Consider the following 20,967-nt stretch of genomic DNA (forward strand, 5'->3'; position numbering starts at 1 on the left):
TTGCGATGCACTTGAGTGTCATTGGATCGAGTCCCTCGACTCCTCAGCCTCAGAAAAAAACATTGTTTGTTTAAATAATATTCTGTGTAAAACCCAACGAGCAATGATTATGGGCGCTCCGAGAATAATCAGCCGATGGGTTTAAAGAAAGTCTTGACTCGCATTTTTCCTGCGCCTTTCACCACCTCAGGACATCCCAAAGCGCTTTACAGCCAATGACCTACTTTTGAAGTGTAGTCACTGTTGTAATGTAGGAAACACGGCAGGCAATTTGCGCACAGCAAGCTCCCACAAACAGCAAAGTGATAATGACCAGATAATATGTTTTTAGTGATGTTGGTTGAGGGATAAATATTCGCCCCGGGACACCGGGGAGAAATCCCCTGCTCTTCTTCGAAATAGCAACACAGGATCTTTTACATCCACCTGAGAGAGCAGACAGGGCCTCGGTTTAACGTCTGATCCAAAAGACGTCACTTCCGACAGTGCAGCACTCCCTCAGTACTGCCCCTCCGACAGTGTAGCGGAGCTCCCTCAGTACTGCCCCTCCGACGGTGCAGAGCTCCCTCAGTACTGCCCCTCCAACAGTGCGACGCTCCCTCAGTACTGCCCCTCCGACGGTGCAGAGCTCCCTCAGAAATGCCCCTCCGACAGTGCAGCACTCCCTCAGTACTGCTCCTCCGACAGTGCAGCACTCCCTCAGTACTGCCCCTCTGACAGTGCAGCGCTCCCTCAGTACTGCCCCTCTGACAGTGCAGCGCTCCCTCAGTACTGCCCCTCCGACAGATGCGGCGCTCCCTCAGTACTGACCCCTCCGACAGTGCAGCACTCCCTCAGGACTGACCCTCCGACAGTGGCAGCGCTCCCTCGGTACTGCCCCTCCGACAGTGCGGAGCTCCCTCAGTACTGACCCTCCGACAGTGTAGCACTCCCTCAGTACTGACCCTCCGACAGTGCAGCACTCCCTCAGTACTGCCCCTCCGACAGTGTAGCGGAGCTCCCTCAGTACTGCCCCTCCGACGGTTGCAGAGCTCCCTCAGTACTGCCCCTCCGACAGTGCTGTGCTCCCTCAGTACTGCCCCTACCGACAGTGCAGCGCTCTCTCAGTACTGCCCCTCCGACAGTGTAGCGGAGCTCCCTCAGTACTGCCCCCTCCGACGGTGCAGAGCTCCCTCAGTACTGCCCCTCCGACAGTGCAGCACTCCCTCAATACTGCCCCTCCGACGGTGCAGAGCTCCCTCAGTACTGCCCCTCCGACAGTGCAGCACTCCCTCAGTACTGCTCTTCGACAGTGCAGCGCTCCCTCAGTACTGCCCCTCTGACAGTGCAGCGCTCCCTCGGTACTGCCCCTCCGACAGTGCAGCACTCCCTCAGTACTGACCCTCCGACAGTGCAGCACTCCCTCAGTACTACCCCTCTGACAGTGCAGCACTCCCTCAGTACTGCCCCTCTCCGACAGTGCAGCGCTCCCTCAGTACTGCTCCTCCGACAGTGCAGCGCTCCCTCAGTACTGCCCCTCCGACAGTGCAGCACTCCCTCAGTACTGCTCCTCCGACATTGCAGCGCTCCCTCAGTACTGCCCCTCTGACAGTGCGGCGCTCCCTCAGTACTGCCTCTCCGACAGTGCAGCGCTCCCTCGGTACTGCCCCTCTGACAGTGCGGCACTCCCTCAGTACTGACCCTCCAACAGTGTAGCACTCCCTCAGTACTGACCCTCCGACAGTGCGGCGCTCCCTCAGTACTGCCCCTCCGACAGTGCAGCGATCCCTCAGTTCTGCCCCTCCGACAGTGCAGCGCTCCCTCAGTACTGCCCCTCCGACAGTGCAGCGCTCCCTCAGTACTGCTCCTCCGACAGTGCAGCGCTCCCTCAGTACTGCCCCTCCGACAGTGCAGCGCTCCCTCAGTACTGCCACTCCGACAGTGCGGCACTCCCTCAGTACTGACCCTCCGACAGTGCGGCGCTCCCTCAGTACTGCCCCTCCGACAGTGCAGCGCTCCCTCGGTACTGTCCCTCCGACAGTGCGGCACTCCCTCAGTACTGACCCTCCGACAGTGCAGCGCTCCCTCAGTACTGCCCCCCCGACAGTGCGGCGCTCCCTCAGTACTGCCCCTCCGACAGTGCGGCACTCCCTCAGTACTGCCCCTTCGACAGTGCGGCGCTCCCTCAGTACTGACCCTCCGACAGTGCAGCGCTCCCTCAGTACTGCCCCTCCGACAGTGCGGCGCTCCCTCAGTACTGCCCCTTCGACAGTGCAGCGCTCCCTCAGTACTGCGCCTTCGACAGTGCGGCGCTCCCTCAGTACTGACCCTCCGACAGTGCAGCGCTCCCTCAGTACTGCCCCTCCGACAGTGCGGCACTCCCTCAGTACTGACCCTCCGACAGTGTAGCACTCCCTCAGTACTGACCCTCCGACAGTGCAGCGTTCCCTCAGTACTGCCCCTCCGACAGTGCGGCGCTCCCTCAGTACTGCCCCTGCGACAGTGCAGCGCTCCCTCAGTACTGCCCCTCCGACAGTGCAGCGCTCCCTCAGTACTGCCCCTCCAACAGAGCGGTGCTCCCTCAGAACTGCCCCTCCAACCTTGCAGCGCTCCCTCAGTACTGCCCCTCCGACAGTGCAGCGCTCCCTCAGTACTGCCCCTCCGACAGTGCGGTGCTCCCTCAGTACTGCCCCTCCGACAGTGCAGCGCTCCCTCAGTACTGCCCCTCCGACAGTGTAGCACTCCCTCAGTACTGACCCTCCGACAGTGTGGCGCTCCCTCAGGACTGCCCCTTCGACAGTGCAGCGCTCCCTCAGTACTGCCCCTCCGACAGTGCGGTGCTCCCTCAGTACTGCCCCTCCGACAGTGCAGCGCTGCCTCAGTACTGCCCCTCCGACAGTGCGGCGCTCCCTCAGTACTGCCCCTCCGACAGTGCAGCGCTCCCTCAGTACTGCCCCTCCGACAGTGCAGCGCTCCCTCAGTACTGCCCCTCCTACAGTGCGGTGCTCCCTCAGTACTGCCCCTCCGACAGTGCAGCGCTCCCTCAGTACTGCCCCTCCGACAGTGCGGCGCTCCGTCAGTACTGCCCCTTCGACAGTGCAGCGCTCCCTCAGTACTGCCCCTTCGACAGTGCAGCGCTCCCTCAGTACTGCCCCTCCGACAGTGCAGCACTCCCTCAGTACTGCCCCTCCGACAGTGCAGCGTTCCCTCAGTACTGCCCCTCTGACAGTGCAGCGCTCCCTCAGTACTGCCCCTCCGACAGTGCAACGCTCCCTCAGTACTGCCCCTCTGACAGTGCAGCGCTCCCTCAGTACTGCCCCTCTGACAGTGCAGCGCTCCCTCGGTACTGCCCCTCCGACAGTGCGGCACTCCCTCAGTACTGACCCTCTGACAGTACAGCACTCCCTCAGTACTGCCCCTCCGACAGTGCGGCACTCCCTCAGTGCTGCCTCTCCAACAGTGCGGCGCTCCCTCAGTACTGCCCCTCCGACAGTGCGGCGCTCCCTCAGTACTGCCCCTCCGACAGTGCAGCGCTCCCTCAGTACTGCCCCTCCGACAGTGCAGCGCTCCCTCAGTACTGCCCCTCCGACAGTGCAGCGCTCCCTCAGTACTGCCCCTCCGACAGTGCGGCGCTCCCTCAGTACTGCCCCTCCGACAGTGCAGCGCTCCCTCAGTACTGCCCCTCCGACAGTGCAGCGCTCCCTCAGTACTGCCCCTCCGACAGTGCGGCGCTCCCTCAGTTCTGCCCATTCGACAGTGCAGCGCTCCCTCAGTACTGCCCCTTCGACAGTGCAGCGCTCCCTCAGTACTGCCCCTCCGACAGTGCGGCGCTCCCTCAGTACTGCCCCTCCGACAGTGCAGCGCTCCCTCAGTACTGCCCCTCCGACAGTGCAGCGCTCCCTCAGTACTGCCCCTCCGACAGTGCGGTGCTCCCTCAGTACTGCCCCTCCGACAGTGCAGCGCTCCCTCAGTACTGCCCCTCCGACAGTGCGGCGCTCCGTCAGTACTGCCCCTTCGACAGTGCAGCGCTCCCTCAGTACTGCCCCTTCGACAGTGCAGCGCTCCCTCAGTACTGCCCCTCCAACAGTGCAGCACTCCCTCAGTACTGCCCCTCCGACAGTGCAGCGCTCCCTCAGTACTGCCCCTCCGACAGTGCAACGCTCCCTCAGTACTACCCCTCTGACAGTGCAGCGCTCCCTCAGTACTGCCCCTCTGACAGTGCAGCGCTCCCTCGGTACTGCCCCTCCGACAGTGCGGCACTCCCTCAGTACTGACCCTCTGACAGTACAGCACTCCCTCAGTACTGCCCCTCCGACAGTGCGGCACTCCCTCAGTACTGCCTCTCCAACAGTGCGGCGCTCCCTCAGTACTGCCCCTCCGACAGTGCGGCGCTCCCTCAGTACTGCCCCTCCGACAGTGCAGCGCTCCCTCAGTACTGCCCCTCCGACAGTGCAGCGCTCCCTCAGTACTGCCCCTCCGACAGTGCAGCGCTCCCTCAGTACTGCCCCTCCGACAGTGCGGCGCTCCCTCAGTACTGCCCCTCCGACAGTGCAGCGCTCCCTCAGTACTGCCCCTCCGACAGTGCGGTGCTCCCTCAGTACTGCCCCTCCGACAGTGCAGCGCTCCCTCAGTACTGCCCCTCCGACAGTGCAGCGCTCCCTCAGTACTGCCCCTCCGACAGTGCGGTGCTCCCTCAGTACTGCCCCTCCGACAGTGCAGCGCTCCATCAGTACTGCCCCTCCGACAGTGCGGCGCTCCCTCAGTTCTGCCCCTTCGACAGTGCTGCGCTCCCTCAGTTCTGCCCCTTCGACAGTGCAGCGCTCCCTCAGTACTGCCCCTTCGACAGTGCAGCACTCCCTCAGTACTGCCCCTCCGACAGTGCAGCACTCCCTCAGTACTGCCCCTCCGACAGTGCAACACTCCCTCAGTACTGCCCCTCCGACAGTGCAGCGCTCCCTCAGTACTACCCCTCCGACAGTGCGGCGATCCCTCAGTACTGCCCCTCCGACAGTGCAGCGCTCCCTGAGTACTGCCCCTCCGACAGTGCAGCGCTCCCTCAGTGCTGACCCTCCGACAGTGCGGCGCTCCCTCAGTACTGCCCCTCAAACAGTGCGGCACTCCCTCAGTACTGACCCTCTGACAGTACAGTGCTCCCTCAGTACTGCCCGTCCGACAGTGCGGCACTCCCTCAGTACTGACCCTCTGACAGTACAGCACTCCCTCAGTACTGCCCCTCCGACAGTGCGGCACTCCCTCAGTACTGCCCCTCCGACAGTGCGGCGCTCCCTCAGTACTGCCCCTCTGACAGTGCGGCGCTCCCTCTGTACTGCCCCTCTGACAGTGCGGCGCTCCCTCAGTACTGCCCCCCGACAGTGCGGCGCTCCCTCAGTACTGACCCTCCGACAGTGCGGCGCTCCCTCAGTACTGCCCCTCTGACAGTGCGGCACTCCCTCAGCACTGCCCCTCCGACAGTGCAGAGCTCCCTCAGTACTGCCCCTCCGACAGTGCAGTGCTCCCTCAGTACTGCCTCTCCAACAGTGCGCGCTCCCTCAGTACTGCCGCTCCGACAGTGCAGCGCTCCCTCAGTACTGCCCCTCAAACAGTGCGGCACTCCCTCAGTACTGACCCTCTGACAGTACAGTGCTCCCTCAGTACTGCCCGTCCGACAGTGCGGCACTCCCTCAGTACTGCCCCTCCGACTGTGCGGCGCTCCCTCAGTACTGCCCCTCCGACAGTGCAGCGCTGCCTCAGTACTGCCCCTCCGACAGTGCGGCGCTCCCTCAGTACTGCCCCTCCGACAGTGCAGCGCTCCCTCAGTACTGCCCCTCCGACAGTGCAGCGCTCCCTCAGTACTGCCCCTCCTACAGTGCGGTGCTCCCTCAGTACTGCCCCTCCGACAGTGCAGCGCTCCCTCAGTACTGCCCCTCCGACAGTGCGGCGCTCCGTCAGTACTGCCCCTTCGACAGTGCAGCGCTCCCTCAGTACTGCCCCTTCGACAGTGCAGCGCTCCCTCAGTACTGCCCCTCCGACAGTGCAGCACTCCCTCAGTACTGCCCCTCCGACAGTGCAGCGTTCCCTCAGTACTGCCCCTCTGACAGTGCAGCGCTCCCTCAGTACTGCCCCTCCGACAGTGCAACGCTCCCTCAGTACTGCCCCTCTGACAGTGCAGCGCTCCCTCAGTACTGCCCCTCTGACAGTGCAGCGCTCCCTCGGTACTGCCCCTCCGACAGTGCGGCACTCCCTCAGTACTGACCCTCTGACAGTACAGCACTCCCTCAGTACTGCCCCTCCGACAGTGCGGCACTCCCTCAGTGCTGCCTCTCCAACAGTGCGGCGCTCCCTCAGTACTGCCCCTCCGACAGTGCGGCGCTCCCTCAGTACTGCCCCTCCGACAGTGCAGCGCTCCCTCAGTACTGCCCCTCCGACAGTGCAGCGCTCCCTCAGTACTGCCCCTCCGACAGTGCAGCGCTCCCTCAGTACTGCCCCTCCGACAGTGCGGCGCTCCCTCAGTACTGCCCCTCCGACAGTGCAGCGCTCCCTCAGTACTGCCCCTCCGACAGTGCAGCGCTCCCTCAGTACTGCCCCTCCGACAGTGCGGCGCTCCCTCAGTTCTGCCCATTCGACAGTGCAGCGCTCCCTCAGTACTGCCCCTTCGACAGTGCAGCGCTCCCTCAGTACTGCCCCTCCGACAGTGCGGCGCTCCCTCAGTACTGCCCCTCCGACAGTGCAGCGCTCCCTCAGTACTGCCCCTCCGACAGTGCAGCGCTCCCTCAGTACTGCCCCTCCGACAGTGCGGTGCTCCCTCAGTACTGCCCCTCCGACAGTGCAGCGCTCCCTCAGTACTGCCCCTCCGACAGTGCGGCGCTCCGTTAGTACTGCCCCTTCGACAGTGCAGCGCTCCCTCAGTACTGCCCCTTCGACAGTGCAGCGCTCCCTCAGTACTGCCCCTCCAACAGTGCAGCACTCCCTCAGTACTGCCCCTCCGACAGTGCAGCGCTCCCTCAGTACTGCCCCTCCGACAGTGCAACGCTCCCTCAGTACTACCCCTCTGACAGTGCAGCGCTCCCTCAGTACTGCCCCTCTGACAGTGCAGCGCTCCCTCGGTACTGCCCCTCCGACAGTGCGGCACTCCCTCAGTACTGACCCTCTGACAGTACAGCACTCCCTCAGTACTGCCCCTCCGACAGTGCGGCACTCCCTCAGTACTGCCTCTCCAACAGTGCGGCGCTCCCTCAGTACTGCCCCTCCGACAGTGCGGCGCTCCCTCAGTACTGCCCCTCCGACAGTGCAGCGCTCCCTCAGTACTGCCCCTCCGAGAGTGCAGCGCTCCCTCAGTACTGCCCCTCCGACAGTGCAGCGCTCCCTCAGTACTGCCCCTCCGACAGTGCGGCGCTCCCTCAGTACTGCCCCTCCGACAGTGCAGCGCTCCCTCAGTACTGCCCCTCCGACAGTGCGGTGCTCCCTCAGTACTGCCCCTCCGACAGTGCAGCGCTCCCTCAGTACTGCCCCTCCGACAGTGCAGCGCTCCCTCAGTACTGCCCCTCCGACAGTGCGGTGCTCCCTCAGTACTGCCCCTCCGACAGTGCAGCGCTCCATCAGTACTGCCCCTCCGACAGTGCGGCGCTCCCTCAGTTCTGCCCCTTCGACAGTGCTGCGCTCCCTCAGTTCTGCCCCTTCGACAGTGCAGCGCTCCCTCAGTACTGCCCCTTCGACAGTGCAGCGCTCCCTCAGTACTGCCCCTCCGACAGTGCAGCACTCCCTCAGTACTGCCCCTCCGACAGTGCAACACTCCCTCAGTACTGCCCCTCCGACAGTGCAGCGCTCCCTCAGTACTACCCCTCCGACAGTGCGGCGATCCCTCAGTACTGCCCCTCCGACAGTGCAGCGCTCCCTGAGTACTGCCCCTCCGACAGTGCAGCGCTCCCTCAGTGCTGACCCTCCGACAGTGCGGCGCTCCCTCAGTACTGCCCCTCAAACAGTGCGGCACTCCCTCAGTACTGACCCTCTGACAGTACAGTGCTCCCTCAGTACTGCCCGTCCGACAGTGCGGCACTCCCTCAGTACTGACCCTCTGACAGTACAGCACTCCCTCAGTACTGCCCCTCCGACAGTGCGGCACTCCCTCAGTACTGCCCCTCCGACAGTGCGGCGCTCCCTCAGTACTGCCCCTCTGACAGTGCGGCGCTCCCTCTGTACTGCCCCTCTGACAGTGCGGCGCTCCCTCAGTACTGCCCCCCGACAGTGCGGCGCTCCCTCAGTACTGACCCTCCGACAGTGCGGCGCTCCCTCAGTACTGCCCCTCTGACAGTGCGGCACTCCCTCAGCACTGCCCCTCCGACAGTGCAGAGCTCCCTCAGTACTGCCCCTCCGACAGTGCAGTGCTCCCTCAGTACTGCCTCTCCAACAGTGCGCGCTCCCTCAGTACTGCCGCTCCGACAGTGCAGCGCTCCCTCAGTACTGCCCCTCAAACAGTGCGGCACTCCCTCAGTACTGACCCTCTGACAGTACAGTGCTCCCTCAGTACTGCCCGTCCGACAGTGCGGCACTCCCTCAGTACTGCCCCTCCGACTGTGCGGCGCTCCCTCAGTACTGCCCCTCTGACAGTGCGGCACTCCCTCAGCACTGCCCCTCCGACAGTGCGGCGCTCCCTCAGTACTGCCCCTGCGACAGTGCAGCGCTCCCTCAGTACTGCCCCTCCGACAGTGCGGCGCTCCCTCAGTACTGCCCCTCCGACAGTGCGGCGCTCCCTCAGTACTGCCCCTCTGACAGTGCGGCGCTCCCTCAGTACTGCCCCTCCGACAGTGCGGCCTAGACTTTTGTACCCAAGTCTCACGGAGTGGGTCTATGAACCCACAACCTTTGACTCAGAAGCGAGACCGCGGCCCATTGAGCCACAGCTGACTGGAGTTGATCGGGTCGAGAGAGAGAAACTATTTCCTCTGGTGGGGCGAGTCCAGAACAAGGGGGCAGAACCTTAAAATTAGAGCCAGGCCATTCAGGGGTGATGTCAGGAAGCACTTCTTCACACTAAGAGTGGTGGAAATCTGGAACTCTCTCCCCGAAAAAGCTGTTGAGGCTGGGGGTCAACTGAAAATTTCTCTAAATTCCGTTGCCATCTTGTATATAAAATATAATCCACAATCATTAACTAAACAAGAGGCAGAGGCAATGTGCTGATGTATTTGGTGTAATTTTTAAATGTATAAAATTATGGGAGTGTATGATTCAGTCCAACAATGTGTATTTATATAGCGCCTTTAACGTAGTAAAACGTCCCAAGGTGCTTCACAGGAGCAATTATCAGACAAAATTTGACACTGAGCCACATAACATAACATAAGAACATAAGAAGTAGGAGCAGGAGTAGGCCACACGGCCCCTCGGGCCTGCTCCGCCATTCAATAGGATCATGGCTGATCCGAATCTAGACTCACGCCCACTTCCCTGCCCTCTCCCCGTAACCCCTAATTCCCTTATCTGCTAGGAAACTGTCTATCTCCGTTTTAAATTTATTTAATGTTGCAGCTTCCACAGCTCTCTGGGGTAGCAAATTCCATAGATTTACTACCCTCTGAGTGAAGAAGTTTCTCCTCATCTCAGTTTTGAAAGGGCAGCCCCTTATTCTTAGATCATGCCCCCTAGTTCTAGTCTCACCCATCAGTGGAAACATCCTCACCGCATCCACCCGATCAAGCCCCCTCACAATCTTATATGTTTCGATAAGATCGCCTCTCATTCTTCTGAACTCCAATGAGTAGAGCCCCAACCTACTCAACCTTTCCTCATACGTCAACCCCCTCATCTCCGGAATCAACCGAGTGAACCTTCTCTGAACCGCCTCGAGAGCAAGTATATCTTTTCTTAAATATGGAAACCAAAACTGCACGCAGTATTCCAGGTGTGGCCTCACCAATACCTTGTATAACTGCAGCAAGACTTCCCTGTTTTTATACTCCATCCCCCTTGCAATAAAAGCCAAGATTCCATTGGCCTTCCTGATCACCTGCTGCACCTGCATACTAACTTTTTGTGTTTCATGCACCAGGACCCCCAGATCCCTTTGTACTGTAGCACTTTGCAGTTTCTCTCCATTTAGATAATAACTTGCTCTTTGATTTTTTCTGCCAAAGTGCATAACCTCACACTTTCCAATATTATATTCCATCTGCCAAACCTCTGCCCACTCACTTAGCCTGTCTATGTCCTTTTGCAGGTTTTTTATGTCCTCCTCACTCACTGCTTTCCCTCCCATCTTTGTATCGTCGGCAAACTTGGATATGTTGCACTCGGTCCCTTCCTCCAAATCGTTAATATAGACTGTAAAGAGTTGGGGTCACAGATATTAGGACAAGTGACTAAAAGATTGGTCAAAGATATAGGTTTTAAGGGGCGGCTAAAAGGAGGAGAGGTCGTGAGGCGGAGAGGTTTAGGGAAGAAAATTCCAGAGCTCGGGGTCCAGGCAGCTGAAGGCACGGCCGCTAATGGTGGAGCGATGGAAATCGGGGGATGCGCAAGAGGCCAGAATTTGAGGAGCGCAGAGCTCTCGGAGGGTTGTGGGGCTGGAGGAGGTTACAGAGATAGGGAGGGGGCGAGGGTCGTGGAGGGATTTGAAAACAAGGATGAGAATTTTAAAATCGAGGCGTTGCCGGACTGGGAGCCAATGTAGGTCAGCGAGCACAGGGAGTGATGGGTGAACGGGACAATAAATGAACAGTATGAAGAGGTCCAGGTGAATGACAGCAGTGTCACGCCTCCCCTGGCAGGTACACAATAGCCCCGGTGTCCCCGCTTACCATTCGCTTTGGTGCAGGCCCCCAGGAGATTAACGACATTGAGGTGGTTTCCAATGTGAATGAGAATCTTCAGTTCGGACATCAATGCTTTGTGTTCATTCGCTGTGGCTCCATCTAAACAACAGAGAATTCACATCAATATTAACCCTTTAATGTACCATCGCTGCCCTCCACCGCCAGCATTCCCTCCCTCCCACCCCTGTATTGTATAACCTGTAGTACATGATCCTCCACAAAGGACCAGCCACATTAATACTGTGGCTACAAGAGCAGGTCAGAGGCTGGGCATTCTGCGGCGAGTGTCTCACCTCCTGACTCCCCAAAGCCTCTCCACCATCTACAGGGCACAAGTCAGGAGTGTGATGGAATACTCTCCACTTGCCTGGATGAGTGCAGCTCCAACAACACTCAAGAAGCTCGACTCCATCCAGGACGAAGCAGCCCACTTGATTGGCACCCCATCCACCACCTTAAACACTCACTCCCTCCACCACCGGCGCACCGTGGCTGCAGTGTGGACCATCTACAAGATGCACTGCAGCAACTCGCCAAGGCTTCTTCGGCAGCACCTCCCAAACCCGCGACCTCTTCCACCTAGAAGGACAAGGGCAGCAGGCACATGGGAACACCACCACCTCCAAGTACCCCTCCAGGTCACACATCATCCTGACTTAGAAATATATCGGCCGATCCTTCATCGTCACTGGGTCAAAATCCTGGAACTCCCTACCTAACAGCACTGTGGGAGCACTTTCACCACACGGACTGCAGCGGTTCAAGAAGGTGGCTCACCACCACCTTCTCAAGGGGCAATTAGGGATGGGCAATAAATGCCGGCCTTGCCAGAGACGACGACATTACGAGAATGAATATAAAAAACATAAATCTCAGTCCCTATTTATCCCTGTAAATTCTAATCCCAATCCTAAATGGATATGCAATTTTTTCTACTACCTGTCTTCCTTTGAGCCTGGTGGACAAGTTCTCACAGTAACTGAGCTGCTCTGGGACAGTTTGTACCCATCTGTCCAAGCACTGGAGACCTTGGAAATTCCTCCCTGTACTATTTTTAATCGACTGGTGAATGTGTTTATCTCACCTTCCTGTGTTAATAATTTAATGTTTTTTCTAAACTTTATTAATTCTCGGGATGTGGGGGTCGCTGGCAAGGCCAGCATTTATTGCCCATCCCCAGTTGCCCTGAGAAGGTGGGGGTGGGCTGCCTTCTTGAACCGCTGGGGGCGGGTTTGATACAAACGGAGTGGGGGCGATTTTCCCACTGGAGGCGAGATGGAGGCGGGTTTCGGTTTGGGTGGGTTTGAAACTCGCCTCCACTGATAGTTTTCAAAAATTTGCGATTTTCCCGTGATTGGCCACTTGATTTCAGAGGTGTGGGATGCCCTTGGTCAATTAGTGTGTTGGGACTGAAACCCGCCTCTGTTGACAGCACTTTTCCAGTCTGATTTTATGGCTTCTTGCTCCCTTGGCTCATTCCACAGGATTTCTGCATCTCCTGCACCACTTCCAACATCTTTTGAGAAACCACTAGGTCCAATTCCAAGGCAAGGGCCTACCCGAGGCTCTCGGATGAGGCGCTGCAAATGTTGTTGGAGGGGCTGACAGCTAGCAGGGAGGTGCTCTTCCACTCATCTCGGAGGAAGAGGCCTGCCAAAGAAACCAAGGCTGTGAGGGTACAGCTGGCAAGGAATATAACCTCCAGATCTGTGTGCAGATTGGGTGAATGTTTCTGTGTATTGATGAAATGCCATCCCTGTTGGAAAGCATTAAAATGATTTGAAGCCAAAATGTTGGCGTTATGGCATCTGTTCTTTCGCCTTCGGCAGCTCCTCATTGCGGGCTCCGCCACACTTGCGTTGTCAGGTTGGTGGCCTGAGTGAAAGGAGGCCAGAGAGTCATGTCCATTGTCAATGATGTCCTAGGATGGAGCCAAGGACATGCGCCAACTTGGGCAACCTGTGCAAATCTGGCCAGGATAAGTTCATCCCTTGCATCCTGGGCTCTGACTTCCTCCTCCTCCTCCTCCTCCTCCTCCAGATCCTCCTCCTCCTCCTCCTCCAGATCCTCCTCCTCCTCCTCCTCCAGATCCTCCTCCTCCTCCAGATCCTCCTGCTCCTCCTCATCCTCATCTGAGGTCCATGCAGAAAGAAAACGAATGGTTCCCATGCTTCTTGTAGATGCCTCCTTTGGGGAAGCGCTCATTGCAAGCGGGGAGAGGGTCTTCCAAGGAGGTCCCACAGTTGATGGAGTCAAGCTGCAGCACCTCCGACTTCGGAAGGCCTTCTAAAAGTGCTCAGAGACCTTTCAAAGCCAAGGTCTGGCACTGGCCAGTAATCGTTACTGCAGTAAACGATGTCTTGTTAGACCTGCAGCAGTGAGGAGGCCACCCTCGAGTCAACCCGCCAGGTTTACCTGCTGTGGTTCAGGAGGTACGGGGATCACACCGAAAAGCTGGAAAAGTCACGAGGGTCTCTCAAAATAGGCTTAGAGAGGCCATTAACGAGCTTTCAAGGATGTTAAATAGTGCAATGGCCAGCTGGAGGTGGGAGCATTTCCCGACCTCCAAAACCGGCACCAGCAAAATCCCGCAGAGGCGGGTTCCGAACCCGACCTCTTTGAAACTGATTTTCCCGCCTTTCACGCCTCCAACCCCGCCTCCCCCGATGGCAGAAAATCGCCTCCAGTGTCTCGCTCGGCTACTTCAGAGGGCTTTTAAGAGTGGGTCTGGAGTCACATATAGGCCCAGACCGGGTAAGGACGCCAGGTTTCCTTCCCTAAAGAGACATTAGTGGGTAGGTGGGGGTGAGAGATATGGAGAGAAGGTGGGTGGGTGGGGTTGGGGGATATGGGGAGAAGGTGGGTGGGTGGGGTTGGGGATATGGGGAGAAGGTGGGTGGGTGGGGTTGGGGATATGGGGAGAAGGTGGGTGGGTGGGGTTGGGGATACGGGGAGAAGGTGGGTGGGGTTGGGGATACGGGGAGAAGGTGGGTGGGTGGGGTTGGGGATACGGGGAGAAGGTGGGTAGGTGGGATTGAGGGATATGGGGAGAAGGTGGGTGGGTGGGGTTGAGGGATGTGGGGAGAAGGTGGGTGGGTGGGGTTGGGGATACGGGGAGAAGGTGGGTGGGGTTGGGGATACGGGGAGAAGGTGGGTGGGTGGGGTTGGGGGATATGGGGAGAAGGTGGGTGGGTGGGGTTGGGGATATGGGGAGAAGGTGGGTGGGTGGGGTTGGGGATATGGGGAGAAGGTGGGTGGGTGGGGTTGGGGATATGGGGAGAAGGTGGGTGGGTGGGGTTGGGGATACGGGGAGAAGGTGGGTGGGGTTGGGGATACGGGGAGAAGGTGGGTGGGTGGGGTTGGGGATACGGGGAGAAGGTGGGTAGGTGGGATTGAGGGATATGGGGAGAAGGTGGGTGGGTGGGGTTGAGGGATGTGGGGAGAAGGTGGGTGGGTGGGATTGAGGGATATGGGGAGAAGGTGGGTGGGTGGGGTTGAGGGATGTGGAGAGAAGGTGGGTGGGTGGGGTTGGGGATACGGGGAGAAGGTAGGTGGGTGAGGTTGGGGATACGGGGAGAAGGTGGGTGGGGTTGAGGGATTGGGGAGAAGGTGGGTGGGTGGGGTTGGGGATACGGGGAGAAGGTGGGTGGGGTTGAGGGATGTGGGGAGAAGGTGGGTGGGTGGGGTTGGGGATATGGGGAGAAGGTGGGTGGGTGGGGTTGGGGATATGGGGAGAAGGTGGGTGGGTGGGGTTGGGGATATCGGGAGAAGGTGGGTAGGTGGGGTTGGGGATACGGGGAGAAGGTGGGTGGGTGGGGTTGGGGATATCGGGAGAAGGTGGGTAGGTGGGGTTGGGGATACGGGGAGAAGGTGGGATCGGATGAAGTAGGACGGTGAGGCCAATGGTCTCTGGTGGTTGAACATTCTTACAATGACGGACTGACCTTTCAACATCTTCACCGCCACGGTTTTGCAGCTGCTGCTTTTGTCGATCCCGAAAGCTGAGGCTTCAACAACTTTCCCGAAGGCTCCGTGACCCAGAGTTTTGCCTGAAAATAGACATCGGTAACCGGGGAATTAGCAGCTGATTAATTACTCACAACAGGGCAACTCGTCCCGTCTACAAGAGCTGGGAGACCCTCACCCAGTCGCAGCCTGTCCCGCGGGAACTCCCACTTGCTGGAATCGTAGGGCAGGTACTCGCACTGCTCGTCCAGCGGGATCTCATCCGGATCCATGATTATCGACAGGTATCCGGTTTTTATATCGGCCGGGCTAGTCTGGAACAAAAACCGTCACGTCACATTTCTGGTGGAATCTCAGCTCTTATCTGAAAAAACTCATTTCTCCTCCTCCTCTCCCATTGAAGGATTGGGGTCCGCAACCACACCACACCACACCTTGCCTGAATGGCCTATCGCTATGTGCGAGACCAGCCGCTGAGCGCAGCTAAACTATTGTACCATGGGGAGCATCACGCCTGTTCACACCCAATTGCCGCTCTGGGCAGTATCAGCTGTGGATCAGTGGGCAGCGCTCTCGCCTCTGAGTCAGAAGGTTGTGGGTTCAAGTCCCACTCCAGGGACTTGAGCACAAAAATCTAGGCTTGACACTCCCAGTGTAGTACTGAGGGAGCGCTGCACTGTCGGAGGGGCGATACTGAGGGAGCGCCGCACTGTCGGGGGGGGGCAGTACTGAGGGAGCGCCGCACTGTCGGAGGGGCAGTACTGAGGGAGCGCCGCACTGTCGGAGGGGCAGTACTGAGGGAGCGCCGCACTGTCGGGGGGGGGCAGTACTGAGGGAGCGCCGCACTGTCGGAGGGGCAGTGCTGAGGGAGCGCCGCACTGTCGGAGGGGCAGTCCTGAGGGAGCGCCGCACTGTCGGGGGGGGCAGTACTGAGGGAGTGCCGCACTGTCGGAGGGGCCGTCTTTCGGATGAGACGTTAAACCGAGGCCATGTCTGCTCCTCAAGTGGATGTAAAAGGGCACTATTTCTAAGAGTCCTGGCCAACATTCATCCCTTGATCAACATAAATAAGCAGATTATCTAGTCATTATCACATTGCTGTTTGTGGGATCTTGCTGTGTGCAAATTGGCTGCTGCGTTTCCTACATTATAACAGTGACTACACTTCAAAGAGTACCTCATTGGCTTTAAAGCGCTTTGGGACGTCCTGAGGTCGTGAAAGGCGCTATAGAAATGCAAGTCTTTCTTTTCTTTCAGGGAGGGGAGGAGTCCCACAGTTTGGAGGGGAGACTGAGGGAGGGGAGGAGTTCCGCAGTTTGAGGGGAGACTGAGGGAGGGGAGGAGTTCCACAGTTTGAGGGGAGACTGAGGGAGGGGAGGAGTCCCACAGCTTGAGGGGAGACTGAGGGAGGGGAGGAGTTCCACAGTTTGAGGGGAGACTGAGGGAGGGGAGGAGTTCCACAGTTTGGAGGGAGACTGAGGGAGGGGAGGAGTTCCACAGTTTGAGGGGAGACTGAGGGAGGGGAGGAGTTCCACAGTTTGAGGGGAGACTGAGGGAGGGGAGGAGCTCTAGAGTTTTGAGGGGAGACTGAGGGAGGGGAGGAGTTCTAGAGTTTTGAGGGGAGACTGAGGGAGGGGAGGAGTTCTAGAGTTTTGAGGGGAGACTGAGGGAGGGGAGGAGTTCTAGAGTTTTGAGGAGAGACTGAGGGAGGGGAGGCGTCCCACAGTTTGAGGGGGGACTGAGGGAGGGGAGGAGTTCCACAGTTTGAGGGGAGACTGAGGGAGGGGAGGCGTCCCACAGTTTGAGGGGGGACTGAGGGAGGGGAGGAGTCCCACAGTTTGAGGTGAGACTGAGGGAGGGGAGGAGTTCCACAGTTTGAGGGGAGACTGAGGGAGGGGAGGAGTCCCACAGTTTGGAGGGGAGACTGAGGGAGGGGAGGAGTTCCACAGTTTGAGGGGAGACTGAGGGAGGGGAGGAGTCCCACAGTTTGAGGGGAGACTGAGGGAGGGGAGGAGTTCCACAGTTTGAGGGGAGACTGAGGGAGGGGAGGAGTCCCACAGTTTGAGGGGAGACTGAGGGAGGAGAGGAGTTCCACAGTTTGAGGGGAGACTGAGGGAGGGGAGGAGTCCCACAGTTTGAGGGGAGACTCAGGGAGGGGAGGAGTCCCACAGCTTGAGGGGAGACTGAGGGAGGGGAGGAGTTCCACAGTTTGAGGGGAGACTGAGGGAGGGGAGGAGTCCCACAGTTTGAGGGGAGACTGAGGTAGGGGAGGAGTTCCACAGTTTGGAGGGAGACTGAGGGAGGGGAGGAGTTCCACAGTTTGAGGGGAGACTGAGGGAGGGGAGGAGTTCCACAGTTTGGAGGGAGACTGAGGGAGGGGAGGAGTTCCACAGTTTGAGGGGAGACTGAGGGAGGGGAGGAGTTCTAGAGTTTTGAGGGGAGACTGAGGGAGGGGAGGAGTTCTAGAGTTTTGAGGGGAGACTGAGGGAGGGGAGGAGTTCTAGAGTTTTGAGGGGAGACTGAGGGAGGGGAGGAGTTCTAGAGTTTTGAGGAAAGACTGAGGGAGGGGAGGAGTTCCACAGTTTGAGGGGAGACTGAGGGAGGGGAGGAGTCCCACAGTTTGAGGGGGGACTGAGGGAGGGGAGGAGTCCCACAGTTTGAGGGGAGACTGAGGGAGGGGAGGAGTCCCACAGTTTGAGGGGAGACTGAGGGAGGGGAGGAGTCCCACAGTTTGAGGGGAGACTGAGGGAGGGGAGGAGTTCCAGAGTTTGGAAGGGAGACTGAGGGAGGGGAGGAGTTCCGCAGTTTGAGGGGAGACTGAGGGAGGGAGGAGTTCCACAGTTTGAGGGGAGACTGAGGGAGGAGAGGAGTTCCACAGTTTGAGGGGAGACTGAGGGAGGGGAGGAGTCCCACAGTTTGGAGGGGAGACTGAGGGAGGGGAGGAGTCCCACAGTTTGAGGGGAGACTGAGGGAGGGGAGGAGTTCCACAGTTTGAGGAGAGACTCAGGGAGGGGAGGAGTTCCACAGTTTGAGGGGAGACTGAGGGAGGGGAGGAGTTCCACAGTTTGAGGAGAGACTCAGGGAGGGGAGGAGTTCTAGAGTTTTGAGGGGAGACTGAGGGAGGGGAGGAGTCCCACAGTTTGGAGGGGAGACTGAGGGAGGGGAGGAGTTCCACAGTTTGAGGGGAGACTGAGGGATGGGAGGAGTTCCACAGTTTGAGGGGAGGCTGAGGGAAGGGAGGAGTTCCACAGTTTGGAGGTTTTGGGAAACAATTAGTTAAGAACATGGAGACAGTACATTAAGTCTAAATTTGAATACATTGAGAAGAAGTTAACCGACTGGATCACTTACCCCCAGGAATCTTACCCGCTTGACATTACAGAAGATAAGGATGAGCAGAATCCAGAAGAAGACGGCGATAACTCCAGTCCCAACCAGGATCACAACCTCGATATTTGATTTATCATCAGCTCCTGTTTAAAATGGGAATGAATCACATCAGGACTGGGAGCTACTCTGAACGTTTGCTTTGGAGCAGATTGAACATTGAAAGTTCCAGCATGCAATTTATGTCATTTATAAACCTTATGGTTGATGCTGTCTAACAGGACTGGACAGACTAGATGCAGGAAGGATGTTCCCGATGGCCGGGGAGTCCAGAACCATGGGTCACAGTCTAAAGATAAGGGGTAAACCATTTAGGACAGAGATGAGGAGGAATTTCTTCACCCAGAGAGTGGTGAACCTGTGGAATTCTCTACCACAGAAGGCAGTAGAGGCCAATTCATTAAATATATTCAAGAAGGAGTTAGATATATTTCTTGAGGCTAAAGGGATCAAGGGATATGGGAAAAAGCAGGGACAGGGTACTGAATTTGGATGATCAGCCATGATCGCATTGAATGGCGGAGCAGGCTCGAGGGGCCGAATGGCCTACTCCTGCTCCTATCTTCTATGTTTCTATGACTGAGCACGACTAATCTTTCAAAGAGCTGGCACAGGCACGACGGGACGAATGGCCCCCTTCTGTGCTGTGAGTCTCTGTGATTCTAATTTGAGGAGGTATCCAGTTTAATGGTGTTGACTCGCACTGGCGTACAATTCCATGGGCCCTGGCAGTCTTTCATGAATGCTGTCACGCTATTTTACCGTGAAAGTCCTCGTCGTTCAGCCTGGCCCAGCACCCACTCGCAATCCACAGGCTTTCCATGCAAAGGCTGGTGGACAATGTGTGGGGATAGGGTTGGGGTTGGAACCCACTGTTCGATTGGTTCACCGACACTCATGGTCCAGGCTCGCACACGTGAAGAACCGATGAGGTCTCGAATCATAAAATCATAGAAAGTTACAGCACAGAAGGAGGCCATTCGGCCCATCGTGTCCGTGCCGGCCGAAAAAGATCTTTCCAGCCTAATCCCACTTTCCAGCTCTTGGTCCTTCGCCCTGTAGGTTACGGCTCTTCAAGTGCATATCCAAGTACTGTTTAAATGTGATGAGGGTCTCTGCCTCTACCACCCTCTCATGCAGTGAGTTCCAGACCCCCACCACCCTCTGGGTGAAAACAGTACTGGAGGATGAGCAACAGATAAGGAAATATCCCCCCAGTCAACGCCTTCAGGAGAGGAAAGGACGAAAATTGGAATAAAAATTCCATTATATGCTGTTAGCCAATTTCATATCCATGTTGACACTGTCCCTTAGAATAAAAGGGACAGTGGCAGCATGGATACGGAATTGGCGAGGTGACAGGAAACAGAGAGTGGTGGTGAACGGTTGTTTTTCGGACTGGAGGAAGGTATACAGTGGTGTTCCCCAGGGGTCGGTACTAGGACCACTGCTTTTCTTGATATATATTAATGACTTGGACATGGGAGTACAGGGCACAATTTCAAAATATGCAGATGACAACAAAACTTGGAAGTATAGTGAACAGTGAGGAGGAGAGTGACAGACTTCAGGAAGACATAGACAGGCTGGTGGAATGGGCGGACACGTGGCAGATGAAATTTGACTCAGAAAAGTGTGAAGTGATACATTTTGGTAGAAGAACGAGGAGAGGCAATATAAACTAAAGGGTACAATCCTAAAGGGGGTGCATGAACAGAGAGACCTGGGGGTATATGTGCACAAATCACTGAAGGTGGCAGGGCAGGTTGAGAAAGTGGTTAAAGAAGCTTCCGGGATCCTGGGCTTCATAAATAGAGGCTTAGAGTACAAAAGCAAGGAAGTTATGATGAACCTTTATAAAACACTGGTCCGACCTCAACTGGAGTATTGTGTCCAATTCTGGGCACCGCACTTTAGGAAGGATGTGAAGGCTTTAGAGAGGGTGCAGAAAAGATTTACGAGAATGATTCCAGGGATGAGGGACTAGTTACGTGGATAGACTGGAGAAGCTGGGGTTGTTCTCCTTGGAGCAGAGAAGATTGAGAGGAGATTTGATCGAGGTGTTCAAAATCATGAGGGGTCTGGACAGAGTAGATAGAGAGAAACTGTTCCCATTGGCGGAAGGGTCGAGAACCAGAGGACACAGATTTAAGGTGATTGGCAAAAGAACCAAAGGTGACATGAGGGAAAACTTATTAACTCAGGGAGTGGTTAAGATCTGGAATGCACTGCCTGAAAGGGTGGTGGAGGCAGATTCAATCGTGGCTTTCAAAAGGGAGTTGGATAAGTAACTGAAGAAAAAAAAAAAGCAGGGCTACGGGGAAAGGGCGGGGGGAGTGGGACTATGAAATGCTCTTGCAGAGAGCCGGCACGGGATCAACGGGCCGAATGGCCTTCCGGCTGTAACCGTTCTATGATTCTATATGCATTCTCCTAATCTTGAGGTCGTCCAAAATTCTGCTGCCCGTGTCCTAACTCGTACCGAGTCCTGTTCACCCATCACCCCCTGTGCTCACTGCCCCGTGTCCTAACTCACACCCAGTCCCGTTCACCGATCACCCCCGTGCTCACTGCCCCGTGTCCTAACTCACACCCAGTCCCGTTCACCCATCACCCCCTGTGCTCACTGCCCCGTGTCCTAACTCGCACCCAGTCCCGTTCACCCGTCACCCCCTGTGCTCACTGCCCCGTGTCCTAACTCACACCGAGTCCTGTTCACCCGTCACCCCCTGTGCTCACTGCCCCGTGTCCTAACTCACACCCAGTCCCGTTCACCCATCACCCCCTGTGCTCACTGCCCCGTGTCCTAACTCACACCCAGTCCCGT

The 20,967-nt window shown here is 57.6% G+C and overlaps 1 protein-coding gene across 2 annotated transcripts in view; it reads right to left on the bottom strand.

Annotated features, from left to right (window-relative positions):
* Nucleotides 1-20,967, bottom strand: part of flt4 (fms related receptor tyrosine kinase 4) — a 361,767-nt gene that overhangs the window by 77,284 nt on the left and 263,516 nt on the right. For both annotated transcript variants that reach the window (XM_085996053.1, XM_085996054.1), the window contains 4 exons: nucleotides 18,105-18,226; nucleotides 14,932-15,067; nucleotides 14,732-14,836; nucleotides 10,773-10,886 (listed from right to left, as the gene is read on the bottom strand). In XM_085996053.1, the coding sequence (XP_085852179.1) occupies nucleotides 10,773-10,886; nucleotides 14,732-14,836; nucleotides 14,932-15,067; nucleotides 18,105-18,226 (477 nt within the window). The remainder of the gene's footprint in view (nucleotides 1-10,772; nucleotides 10,887-14,731; nucleotides 14,837-14,931; nucleotides 15,068-18,104; nucleotides 18,227-20,967) is intronic.

This window comes from Somniosus microcephalus, chromosome 8, assembly GCF_052327205.1.
Source record: "Somniosus microcephalus isolate GS21.2 chromosome 8, FLI_Smic_1.0, whole genome shotgun sequence".
Classification (NCBI taxonomy): domain Eukaryota; kingdom Metazoa; phylum Chordata; class Chondrichthyes; order Squaliformes; family Somniosidae; genus Somniosus; species Somniosus microcephalus.